This window comes from Carcharodon carcharias, chromosome 4 (genome assembly GCF_017639515.1).
Source record: "Carcharodon carcharias isolate sCarCar2 chromosome 4, sCarCar2.pri, whole genome shotgun sequence".
NCBI classification, from domain to species: Eukaryota; Metazoa; Chordata; class Chondrichthyes; order Lamniformes; family Lamnidae; genus Carcharodon; species Carcharodon carcharias.
The window spans coordinates 109409711-109423638 of record NC_054470.1 but is presented as its reverse complement, the minus strand read 5'-3'; the positions used below and the strand labels follow the sequence as shown (position 1 = coordinate 109423638).

The 13928-nt window shown below is 41.4% G+C and overlaps 1 protein-coding gene across 2 annotated transcripts in view; it reads left to right on the top strand.

The window, feature by feature from the left end:
- hsdl2 (hydroxysteroid dehydrogenase like 2) overlaps nucleotides 1-13928 on the top strand; it is a 111766-nt gene that overhangs the window by 46460 nt on the left and 51378 nt on the right. For both annotated transcript variants that reach the window (XM_041186058.1, XM_041186057.1), the window contains exon 3: nucleotides 6210-6308. In XM_041186058.1, coding sequence (XP_041041992.1) covers nucleotides 6210-6308 — 99 coding nt within the window. The remainder of the gene's footprint in view (nucleotides 1-6209; nucleotides 6309-13928) is intronic.

Sequence of the window (13928 nt, the reverse complement as noted above, 5' to 3'; positions counted from 1 at the left end):
GAAGCCTTAAAGTGTAGTAATCAATGAGAAAGAGAGAGTCATAGATTTCAAGAAGATATAGGGCATACGAAATTCAGCAGAGAAGAGTGCGAGGTGATGCATTTTGGTTAAAAAGGATGAGAGACAGTACAGGCTAAATGGTATAATTTTAAAGGGAGTGCAAGAGCTGAGAGAGTTGAGGTTGTTTTCGTACAAAAATCTTTCAAGTTGGTAGAACAGGCTAAAAAGCCATTAATCAAGCAAATGGAATACTGGGCTTTATAAATAGAGGCATAGAGTACAAAATCCTTGAGGTTATATTGAGACTATATAGAACACCAGTTTGGTTCCAGCTGGAGGATGTGCCCAGCTCTGGGCACCACCCTTCAGAAAGGTCAAGAAGGCTACAGACGAGAATTATTACAGTAATAGTTCCAGGAATTACAGTTACATAGACTGGAGAAGCTGGGGCTGTTCTCACTAGAGCAGAGAAGACCAAGAGGAGATATAATAGTGGTGTTTAAAATCATGCAGGGTTTAGATAAGAGTTAATAAAGGGAAGCTGTTACCAATGGCTGAAGGATTGATAACCAGAGGGAACATTTAAGGTGGTTAGCAAAGCAACGAGAGGCAGCAGGAGGGAAAAACTCTTTAATGGAATGAGTGGTTGGGGTTTGGAATGCACTGCCTGATAGGATGCTGGCCACAGTTTCAGTGGTAGCTTTCAAAAAGGAATTGGATAAATACTTGAAGAAATAAAAATTGCAACGATACAGAGCAAGAGCAGGGGAGTGGGACTAACTAGATTTCTCTTCAAAAGAGACTTTATGGGCTGAATGGCCATCTATGATTCTATTAAGATTTAGTCATTTCCATAAGTTTACTACATTCCTTGTGTAGTTGAGGCTTGTATATATTCTCTTAAGTCCTGGTCCGTTCCCTGATCAGGTATTTACCTTTTGATGCTGAAAAGCAGCCTGAGGCTTGCACTGATCTTGAAGTGAGCCTTTGACAGATGTCCCATGTATTGCATGAAGTACTATTCATGACAGCACCTGTTGCTAGTGCTGGTGCTCAGCTTGAAACTGTAACCGTTATAATAGATAGAAACATCAGCCAACTGCCTGCCCTGTTTTCAAGCAAACTTGAATGTGTCCAGGTCGCTTGTGCTTGTTACTTGGATCAGCATGCAAGCGAGATGTATTTTTAGCTAGTTACTAAGATACTGATGACTGCATGATCTATGTCAGGCCATTGGCTGCTCAAATGCGTTTAACCACAAAAATTAATCAGTTCCTGTTTCAATATTTGAATAGGGACCTAATTAATACTTGTAAAGGTTGCCTGTGTATCTGCACCTGTGATTTTGATGAATTTGGATTACTGATTGCTAGCTGTCTCGATCTGTCTGCAGCCACTAGTTTTGATCACAAATGTGTTATTTAAACACCATTTCTTGGAGAATATAAATGATAAACCAGACTAAGCATTTTTCAAATTTATTATTTTGGCTCCCAGTACGATTTGCAGTGTTTTAACCAGAAATTACCTTAAGTTCTGGAGTTTCAAGTTTGGTACCAAATCAGTGTTGTGTTGCCAGCCCTCAGCAAAATGTCACAATTGGACTCTGCAGCCCTGAGGCTATGAAGCGAAGTATTGGTCATGAGTCTTCTCCCCGACATTGATTCCTGTCCAAAGAGGCCACCTGGAAAAGTGTGCATCCGATGAGTACAGGTGTGAGCACTTCTGTGATGTCCTCCAAGTCTTGTCCAGAGACTCACCAATAAAACACATGGAAGGGTGCGAAGTTGTAATACTTGCCTGATGGATAACCATTAAACATACCACAAAAACTTGGGGTTTGCCCATTTTTAATGGTGTGGTAAGTCTAAATTACTGTCTGGCCTGGAAAATTTAATGTTACATTATTGTTAGAGATGTACTCATCAGTATCTTTTGGAATTTGCATATTTGTTAGCTGCTAAAAATGATTTTTCTGTGGCAAGATTACGAGCAGGTTACTGATACCTGTAAAAGCTAGATCCCAGCAAGGAGTCATTAGTCCAGAGTTTGCTCGCAAACAAACAGTGCCATCCATTCATTGCGCTTAAAATTGGCCCCACAGACTTCAAATGGACCTTTGCACTGGAACTTGGCCATGATTCAAACACCATTTGGATATGGGGGATATTAGGCTTATGTCAAAAAGACATGAAACTGTGTGCCTCCTTAACAAATCAGATGGAAAAATCCTGACTGAGTCTGAACCAGGAAGTGTCAGAAAGTTTAATTTGATGCTAAACCATGTACAGAAAGTAACATCAAGAGAGGGAACAGAAGATGGGATTAAGGGAAAGAAGGATAAAAGCCAGAAAGAAAAAGCTTTTATTTAAATCCAACAATAATTAAAAACTGAAGGAATGAGACTGCACATTTGTAAAAGTAAATTTTCAGGTCCAGAGAAGTTGTCCGGCAGTAATTAAGACTTATCACACTATTAAAAATGGGCAAACCCTAACCTTTTGTGACTTGTTTAATGGTTGTCTATCAGATAAGCATTATAACTTCACACCCTTCCATGTGTTTTATTGGTGAGTCTCTGGCCAAGATACTGCTATATCTTAGATTCATTAGAGAATCTAAAACTTGGGGGGACTGTTTCAAAGTAAGGGGCTTTCCATCTAAGTTGGAAATGAGGAGGTATTTTTTTCTCTGACAATCAGTAGGCTATGGGATTCTCTTCCCCAGCTAGCAGTCGAGGCTGAGTCATTGAATATATTCAAGGCTGTGATAGACAGATTTTTGATTGCAGTTATTTGATTGTAATGAAGCAGTCACACATCAGTGACCTCGATAATACATTTTTACATGATATTGCCATAAAACAGTTTGTCCTCCAACTTGCTGAGAGAACCGGCAGATTAGCTAGCATTTTTAAACTTAAAAAGAAAATCCACACAATGATGGGCAGATAAATTGCTTCCACATGATCTTCCTGTGTGACAGAGATGGAAAACCAGTAGCAGTCTTGCTGTTCGTCTTCTCCAGCTTTACAACCCTCTGAGATCTCTGCAATCCTCCAATTCTGGCCTCTTGCACATCCCAGATTTTCAATGATACACCATTGGTCGATGTGCCTCAGCCTGGCCCAAAGTTCTGGAATTCCCTCCCTATACCTCCTTGCTTATCCCTCCTCCTATAAGATGCTTCTTGAAGGCTACCTCTTTAACCAAGTTTTTGGTCACATGACCTAATTTCTCCTTATCTGGCACATGTCAAATTTTCCTGTGTAGTGCCTTGGGATATTTTACTGCTTTAACTTGCATTTATATAGCGCCTTTGATGATGTTGATGTGAAATTCCAAAGAAAAGTTTATATTTATAACAGTCAGACCACACAATAAAACATTGTGGGAGCCAGAAGATTTTGAATTCATTTTGCCTAGTCTTGGGGTGTTGCTCTGGTGCAAATAGAGAGATTTGTTCTACAATTCTTTCAGTTGTGGTTGAGTTTAATTTGTCTTTTTTCCCCCTCTTTTTCTCTGCCAATGAGGTTTGATTGTTCTGAGTTTTATTCTAGTTTTATAAATTTGTCATTGCTTTTCAAATTGAAAAATGTGACCACAACTTTCTGCAGATTCTGATCTGTTGCTACTTATAGAAAATTCTGTTAATAAAATATAGGCAAAGAGATTTAAAATTCCTAACTTTGAATGCTGTTTGTGCAAACGTGAAACAGTCGAGAGGCTGCAAAGCAGCAGTTCCCGGTTGGGGTTGAAGCTTTGTTGGCAAATGATTTGACTCTTTTGCTGCTGGTCTTTGAGGTTATGTAAACCTCTGGATGCAATTATTTCCTTGTAGCTGATATCTTCTACTTATTCTTTCCTCCTTTTGTTTCATTTTGATGCATCTCTCGAACACTTTTCCACTGTTCTAAGCTCTCTCTCCTACTGATGCACAATGCCAATAACCCAAGACCACTCCACCCTGCTGACTCATGGTTGCCTCTTCATCGCTCCTCGGTCTGTTGATTACAGCTACCACTGATATTTCAGCTCCAAGATCCACGTCCTTTCTGAAAGTATCTCCAAATCTAAATAGTGGGTTTGTATGCATACTCCACGTTGTGCATAAAGTCGACATTGTTCCACCTCAGGGCCTTCGACTTAAATTTTGGTCATCTTCATATTGTTCTTCCTCTTGTTTGTGACCAGGGTATGCCTCGTCATCTTTACCATGCTAATTACAAGGCATCACTGCAGTGTTCAATTGTTTAATTGTTCTATGTTTGATTATGAGGGTCTGGTAATTGATCTATGCTCACTGTGCGTGATTAGTTCAGCCTGGGTGTGGACTCTTGAGCAAAGTAAGCAGACACCACAGAAGTTACTGGAAGCTGAGCTTTAAGCATGAATGCAGACGGTTTGTGATCGCAGAGATATTTTAAAACTCTTGTAAATAAACCTGTCGCACACTTAAAAAGTAGTGTCATCTGTGCATTGCTGTAAGATAAGATGTATAAAATATACAACAATCACAATTTACAGCACAGAAGCAGGCCATTCAGCCCGTTTGAGCTTCCTTACAATCTTCTAACACCATCAACATATGCTACAACATTTTCCTCCTTCGAGTAACCTGAATTCTCTTGCATCCATCCATATTCGCATTTTGGTTTTTGCTCCCCACACAAATTTCTCTTTACTTTTCTTCCCCTCTGATCCTTTTTACCCCTCCGCTTATCTTCCTGACACCTAACTCTTCCATGTTTAATTTCTCTCCTCTTGAATACTTTGTGCAAAACTGCGCTGTCTCCCCAGCCGGCTCCCATCCCACACTCAGCTAAAAGTATTGCTTTTCTCTCTTTGCTGCTGTGGTCAGCTCATTCAACACAGACGGGACATCAAACTCAGGACTTTCTTGGTCAGGATAGTTGTGGGAGGGGTGGTCATTGTTAAGATCGTGTTTATGAAAGTAAGTACCCCCCACATCCTTTCCTGTAGGCAAGTATCTGGCCTCAAATGACCAACTGTCTGGTCAGGTGCTCCTGAAATCAGGATCTTGCTTTGAGAGGAGTTGTGGGTGCAGATTCATGCCATGTTGATATTTGTGCTAGCCTTGGCTCAGTGTGTAGCATGCTCACCTCTGAGTCAGAAGGTCAAAGTTCAATTCTCACTCAGAAATCGAGGCTGATGCTCCATTGCGGTACTGAGGGAGTGTTGCACTGCCGTAGGTGCTTTCTTTCAGATGAGCTCTTAAACCAAGATCCTCTCCAATGGCACTATTTCAAAGAAGAGCAGGGGAGTTCTCCCCAATGCCCTGGCTAAATTTACCCCTCAACCAACATCTGGCATCTTGCTGTACGCAAATTGGTCACTGTGTTTCATACATTACAGCAGTGGCTACCACTTAAAAGTACTTCAATGGCTGTAAAGCACCGAGGTTGTGAAGGTGGCTATATAAATGCACATTCTTTTTTCTTTACTTCAGGATGTGGGCCTTGGAACAAAGAGCAGTTTAGATTGTTCCCTTTGATAAAATTTATGGATGTTGCAGCCCTTTTTTTGGCTGTTGAAGATAAAATTCGTTCTTTTTCAGAGTTTACTGATGATTATAGTATGTAATCTTAGACAAATGACACAAATACCACTGTTCAATTGAAGTCCAAGTCTTGGTGATTATTGTAACCATGCTAAATAGACAAATTATTGGCTTTGAATTTGCAGTGAACATACATTCTCATTGTACATTGCAGTCAGTAACATTATAAGCTTCACAATTCCAATGTGTGGCTGGTAAAATTGAACTTCCCACCACCTTACAGGCTGCAGTACTTCTCCCCCAATGCAGGCTGAACCCTTCACAGACGGTCTCATTGTTATTCAAACCATAAAACAGGACCTTTTAATTGCCTTATTGTCATTTGCCTATTTGAATAGGAAGTTGCTGCCAGTGACGCTTGTGTGAATTACTCAAGACAGTTGGCTGATGTATGTTGACGGGTCCATAATGCCTCGATCGTCATCAACGCCAACCTACTTCAGCTTTAGAAATTAGACAAATGTTTTTTGTCTTTTCAGTTTTGTCTTTCTTTTTGTGTTTGGCTGAAAAATAGCCTTTGTGATGCACATGGCTATCACTTCATCCCCCTTGGGTGAAGAAAGCAGATATCACGTTCTCTTTCATTTGTCCGCAGCCTTTGATAATTTTTCTTTTTCCCCACTTTTCAGTTGAAGCTGCTGGAGGCAAGGCTTTGCCCTGTGTTGTTGACGTGCGAAATGAGCAGCAAATCAGTGAGGCGGTGGAGAACGCAGTGAAGACCTTTGGAGGTACAGTGAGACCAGTGACTATTCATGGCGTGGTAATGGAGTGATGGCTTCCGTGATGGGCCAATAAAATTAGGCCATGTGGTGATCTGAAGCACCTGGTGGCATTCTTAGGCTGGGCCAATGTGACACTCTGACATTATGTTTCAGCAAGAGTCATCCCACTGGAGCCAAGTTTCCTAAACACAAATGCGCATTCTAAAACCATCCTGTGATTCACAGTTCCAAGTATATGCACTTAACAAAGATCAAACGAAAGGATGGATAACTTGGGTGAGAGGGGAGAATTATTTTTCAAGCTTGTGATTTGAATATGATGTTTTTGGATAATAAGGGAATCGAGGGATTTGGGGATAGTGCAGCAAAGTGAAGTTTAAGTGAAGTTATGCCTGATGAAGCCATCAGCCATGATCTGATAGAATAGCAGAACTGTCTCAAGGGACCATATGGCCAACGTCCATTCTTGTTTCTTACATTCCCGGTCCCCATCTTGAAGAGGGCGACTTGATGGCTGTCAGTTTGGGCAGAAAGGTAACAAATGTTGATTCATGTTTCTGAATCATGGACAGGTAAAGCTTTTTTTCTTCAATGGGAGTTGAAAGGTATAACTCGGGGTCCAAAGTTCCAACTTGTCATGTAGCCACGGCTGCAAGGTGCCAACAGCTGCACTATAACAGTATTGTTGATATTGGAAATTGCTAAGCTCTTGCATTGTTGCGAATTCAAGCTGATGCTTGGTACAGCAACATCAATCCTGAAACATGGTTCCTGATATCACACTTTTGACTATTTGGCAGGTCTCTTGCACTTTTTCTTTTGCAATGTGCACTCTCCAGGACTTGCACAAGATGTTCATCTCAGGTTGAAGACTTGGACCTGGAGTTGCAAAGAATTGGTGTGATGTGTGTGGGTGTTCTGTCTTCTATGCTGAATAGGTTAGGGCATGCAAGAACCACAGGCTGAATGGCCTATTACTGTGTTGTAAATTCTATGTAGTTCCAACCTTACCTGACACATGTTACAAGCACTTAAATATGGGTTCCTAAATCTTGGGTCTTGCTCGCCTACGTAATGTGGGAGGCCAGTTGATGAGGAACAGTATGTTGGCAAACTGGGTTGTTGGTATACAAACACAGACTTAACCTCAATTGCAATGGCACATAGGTCATTGAGTATACCATGCCTGCACTTTAACATGTTATAAAGATCCTACTAGCCTTTCACCAACAGTTGTATTTTCAATAACTTTTTTTGTGCCATAACTTTTCAGTGACAGTATGACTAATGTTCTTGTTCACATGAACTTCCTTTCTTCACCACCCTCCTTCCCCTACTCCAAAAAGCAGAGAACTGTACCGAGGTGACAAAAACAATTTGAATTTATATAGTGCTGTTAACCTAGTAAAACATCCCAAGGTGCTTCACAGGAGTGTTAGCAGTAACCCGTATGGATTGAGAATGTTTGAATTGTTACAGTGCATTGAAATGCAGAGTAAGTGAGCAAGTCAACTGCAGGAACTAACTTCCCCTATCAGTTACAGTAAATCTACCTGTGATTAATAGTCCAAAACCCAGACTGTTGACCTGGACCCCCAACAGTGTACAAAAATATCTCTCAACAAGTCATTTGTCATAGGTTCACGTGTTAAGAGTTCATCAGAGACCTGAATGCTCCTTTTAGAGCATCATCTCTAAACTTCTTCCAACCCCGATTCTCCCAACACCATACCCCGCGTTGATGACTGGATGTTGTTTCCATCTTGATTTCCAGTTTCTGATTATAGACAGTTTAGTATTTTCTCAGCAGTGTAGAAAGCACAAGGTCTCTGGATGCTAGGCCAGAAAGTGAGGCAGTGACTCTTTTAAAACAGGGTTGTGTTCAACACATGGGAAGCTGTCTGAGCTTTGTTGATGCCAAACAAGAATGAAATAAAACAAAAACAGAAAATGCTGGAAAAACTCAGGTCTAGCAGCATCTGTGGAGAGAGAAACAGAGTTAACATTTTGAGTCAGTATGACCCTTCTACAGAGCTGAAGAGAAGTGGAAATGTGATTAAATTTATACTGTTAAAGGGGGATGGGGCAGGTGGAGCTGGATAGAAAGCTAGCGGTAGGTGTGGACAAAGGAGAGATTGACATGAACTAAAGGACAAAGAGGGTGTTAATGATAGTGGTTAGTGCCAAAAAAAGATGCTGATAGTGGCAGAACGGTAAGAAAGCAGAACGTGATAATAGCAGAACAAGGGTAGCATTGTGTGAAAGAACATCATGGAACAAGTAACAGATGGCCCTGTAGGGGATGAGATGGGGGGCGTGGGGGTGGGGGGAGAGAAACGCAGTGGTGGGGGAAGAAAAAGGATAGAAAATGGGATAAAAGGGGGATTAAAAAAGTGGATAAAACCATGGATAAATGAAATAAAATTAAAATGGATAAAAAATAAAAATGAATTTTGAAAAAAGGGGATTTAAAAAAGGGGGTGAGGATGGAGGATAGAGTTCACGGTCTGAAGTTGTTGAATTCAATGTTAAGCCCAGAAGGCTGTCCAGAATGAAATAAATACTGGCTCTCCCTTAATGTCAACACACATGTAGTGTCTGGTCAGTTCACTGTCATTGCTTTGGGCATCTCAATGTTGTTGAGTTGACATTTATGATGACATTGGTTTCCTAACAGTGAGAGCCCCTCTGAGTGACTATAGGACCATAAGGCGGAGTAGAAGTAGGCCATTCGGCCCATCGAGTCCGTTCCACCACTCAATGAGATTCTGGCTGATCTAATAATCCTTAACTCCACTTTCCTGCCTTTCCCCTATAACCCTTGATTCCCATACTGATTAAAAATCTATCTATCTCAGCCTTGAATATACTTAATGATGAAGCCTCTACAGACCTCTGTGGTGAAGAGTTCCACAGATTCAGTACCCTCTGAGAGAAGAAATTCCTCTTCATCTCTGTCTTAAGTGGGTGACCCCTTCTGAGATTATGCCCTCTGGTCTAGACTCTCCCCCGCAAGGGGAAACAACCTCTAGTATCTACCCTGTCAAGCCTCCTAAAAATCTTTCAGTAAGGTCCCCTCTCATTCTTCTAAACTTCAATGAGTACAGGTCCAACCTACTCAACCTTTCCTCATAAGAAAATCCCTCCGTACCTGGGATCAACGTAGTGAACCTTCTCTGGACTGACTCTAATGCCAGTATATATTTCCTTAGATAATGGGACCAAAACTGTTCACAGTATTCTAGGTGTGGTCTAACTAGTGTCTTGTATAGTTTTAGCAAGACTTCACTATTTTTAAAATCCATTCTCTTTGAAATAAAGGCTAACATTCATTTGCCTTCCCTATTACCTGCTGAACTTGTATGCTAGCTTTTTGGGATTCATGCATGAGGACCCCCAAATCCCTCTGTGCTGCTGCTTTCTGCATTCTTTCTATATTTAAATAATATTCATTTCCCTTTTTCTTCCTGGCAAAATGCATAATCTCACATTTTCCCACATTATATTCCATCTGCCAAGTTTTTGCCCACTCAATTAACCTGTCTATATCCCTCTGTAGACTCTTTGTGTCATCTTCACCACTTGCCTCCCCACCTATTTTTGTGTCATCCGCAAACTTGGCAATAATACATTCATTTCCGTCATCCAAGTCATTAATATATATTGTAAGTAATTGTGGCCCCAGCACTGATCCCTATGGCACTCCACTATTTACAGGTTGCCATCCTGAAAATGCCCCCCTTATCCCAAGTCTCTGTCTTTTATTAGTTCGCCAATCCTCTATCCATGCTAGTATACTACCCCCAACACCACGGGCTCTTATTTTATTAAAGTAACCTTATGTGCGGTACCTTATCGAACGCCTTTTGGAAATCCAAATATATTGCATCTACTGGTTCCCCTTTATCCTGTTTGTTATCTCCTCAAAGAATTCTAATAAATTTCTCAGGCATGATTTCCCCTCATGAAGCCATGTTGACTCTGCTTGATTATATTATGCATTTCTAAATGCTCTGCAATTACATCCTTTATAAAAGACTCCCAATGACAGATGTTAAACTAACTGGCCTGTAGCTACCTGTTTTTTGACTCCTCCCTTTTTGAATAAAGGTGTTACATTGACAGTTTTCCAATCCTCTGGGACTTTTCCAGAATCTAATGATTCTTGGAAGACTACTATCTCTGTAGTTACTTCCTCTTATATCCTCGGATGCAACCCATCAGGTCCAGGGCACTTATCGGCTTTTAGCCCCATTAGTTTCCCTAGTGCTTTTTCTCTAGTGACAGTTATTGTATTTATTTCCTCCCTCCACACTTTTGTCCCTTGATTATTTAGTATTTTTGGAATGCTATTGCTGTCTTCTACCATGAAGACCGATGCGAAGTGTTTATTCAACTCCTCTGTCATTTCCTGTTTCCCCATTATTATTTCCCCAGCTTCAGTACCTTTGGCCTCTCTATTCCTTTTTATATATTTAAAGAAGCTCTTGCTGTACGTTTTTATATTACTTGCTAGTTTACCCTCATAGTTTATTTTCTCACTCTTTATTTTTTTGGTCATCTTTTGTTGGTTTTTAAAACTTTCCCAATCCTCTGGATTACCACTAATCTTGGCCATGGTGTATGTTTTTTCTTTCAATTTGATTCTATCCTTAACTTCCTTGGTTAACCATGGTTGGTTTATCCCCTTCCTAGAATCCTTCTTCCTCACTGGGATATATCTTTGTTGTGAGTCATGAACAATTTTCTTAAATGTCTGCCATTGTCCACAACCGTCTTTTCTGCTAAACTCCTTTCCCAGGCCCCTCCAGCCAAATCTGCCCTCATTCCTTTCTAATTATCCTTATTTAAGTCTAGCACCATTATTTTCGACCTAAGTTTCTCACTCTTAAACTGAATGCTAAATTCTACCATGTTATGGTCACTGTTTCCTTGGGGATCTTTTACTCTGAGCTAATTTATTAAACCTGCCTCATTACACATTACCAGATCCAAAATAGCCTGGTCCCTGGTTGGATCTACAACATATTGTTTTAGGAAACTGTCCCAAGTACACTCTATGAATTCTTGCTTGTGGCTGCCAATTTGACTTTCCCAATCTGTATGAAGATTAAAGTCACCCATGATTAATGTACTGTCTTTTTTACATGCCATCAGTATCTCCTGATTTATTCTCTGTCCTACAGTATAGCTACTGTTAAGGGACCTAAAGACTACTCCTGCCAGTGTCGTCTTCCCCTTAATATTTCTTACCTCCACCCATATGGATTCGACATCCTCCGATCCAAGATAATTTCTTATTTCATCTCGTACTGACAAAGCTCCCCACCAACCTTTCCTTCCTGCTTGTCCTTTTTAAAAGTCACATGAATATTTAGTTCCCTGCTCCTTGTAACCAGGTGTCCGTAATGGCTATAAGATCATACCCATTAACCTCTATTTGTGCCATTAATCCATTAATTTTGTTCCGAATACTATGTGCATTTAAATAAAGAGCCATTAATTTTGCCTTTTTAACATTTTGTCCTCCTTTTGATCCTATTTGCTGCTATTTTTTTTTAAAGTTTGTACACTCTGTCCCTTCCTGCCACACTCTGGGAGTTAAATAGCTGCCCTTCAATGCTGCCATATCCTTTTGCTTTGTAAGCCTACGTATCCCCTCTCCAGAACCACTCTTCCCCCTTTTATTTAGCGTAAAGCCCTCTCTACAGCCCTAGTTATTTAATTTGCCAGGAGACTGGTCCCAGCATGATTCAAGTGAAGCCCGTCCCACTGGAACAGCTCCCTTCAACCCCAGCACTGGTGCCAGTACCCATGAACTGAAACCCACTCCTCCCACACAAATCTATGAGCCATGCATTTAACTCCTTGGCTTTATTTACCCTATGCCATTTTGCCTGTGGCTCAGGTAGTAATCTCGATTATTACTTTGGAGATTGTGCTTTTTAATTTAGCTCCTAACTGTTTAAATTCTTTCAGCAGAACTTCCTTTCTAGTTCTATCAATGTCATTGATACCAACATGGACAACAACAACTGGATTCCTGCCATCTTGCTCCTAGTTCCTCTCCAGCCCTGAGGAGATGCCCTTAACCCTGGCATTGGGCAGGCAACACAGCATTTGGGACTTACGCTCACTGCTGCAGAGAACACTATCTATCCCCCTAATTATACTGTCCCCTATCGCTACATTCCTATTTCCTTCCCCCCACTTGAATGGCTCCCTGTACCACGGTACCATGCTCAGTCCACTCATCCTCCCTGCAGTCCCCGCTCTTGTCCACACAGCTTGCAAGAACCTCCTGACTGTTGGGCGGTTGCAGGGGCCAAGGCTCCTTGAACGCTACCCCCTGGGTCTCCATACCTGCCTCACCTGCAGTCACACCCTCATGTCCCTGATCATAGACCAAATTCTAATTATCTAACCTGTGGGCTGTGACTGTCTCCTGGAGCAAAGTGTCCAGGTAACTTTCTCCCTCTCTGATGTGGTGCAATGTCTGCAGCTCGGACTCCCAGCTCCTCAACTTGGATTCGAAGTTCCTCGAGCTGCAAACACTTACTACAGATGTGTTCGCTCTAGATCATATTGGTATCCAACAGTTCCCACATGTTGCAGCAGCAACAACACATCACCTGTCCTGCCATCACTATTGTATTTTATTTAATTTATTAAGTAATTACTCTAGTATCCCTGCTCTTTAAACTTGAAGAATCCCCCACTCTTTACACTCTATTGTAATTACTTTTTTAACACCAGTATCGATCTTCTACTTAAGCTAATTTTAAGAAAGAGAAAAGCAAAGGCTAGAGACCTAAACACAAACTAAAGACCTTACTTTTACTTTAAGGACTAGAAATACTTATCAATCCTACTTGCTGATCAGTTGCTTTCCCTGCACTCACATGTTGTGGTTCGTGTCTTCACTCCGCCGCTGGTTTCACATGAGCTCTCTGCTCTCCGCTCTCCACACTCTTTTATAAATGAGGCCTTCTCACTCTCTGTGCTCTTTTTTAAATGAAGCCTCCCTGCTCTCCCCACTCTTTTTAAAAATGAAATCTCCCCCCTCTCCGTGCTCTCCCCGCTCTTATAAAATTAAGTCTCCCCGCCCCAAGTGCTCTTTTTTAAATTGTGACTTCACAAGTGGGCAGCTAATTCTGTGGAACTTGGTGATCAATGGTTTGGGTGGGACAAGGAATGAGCTTCATAGGGATTTGTTTCCCCACCCAGATCTTTTGGTTCTGCGCCTCAAGAGTTTTGTAGATCGCCTCATCAATGGTGACAGAGTCTTCCATTGACTCAGCCTTCCTCTCTGAAGCTCCTTCCCTGGACTCCTTAACCATCCAATGCCAACCCTGGCTCAATGGATAGCTCTCTGGCCTTTGGGTCAGAAGGTGCTGGGTTCAAGCCCCACCCCAGTGACTTGACATAGCCCAGAATTGCATACCCAGTGTTGTACTGAGGGAGTGCTGCACTGTTGGAGGTGCCGTCTTTTGAGAGATCCTATCTGACACCTTGGGTGGACATGAAAGAGCCCAAAGCACTATTTGGCAGAAGAACAGGGGAGTTCTTCCTGATGTCCTGAATAACCTTTATCCCTCAATCAACACCTAAAAATTTATCTGATCA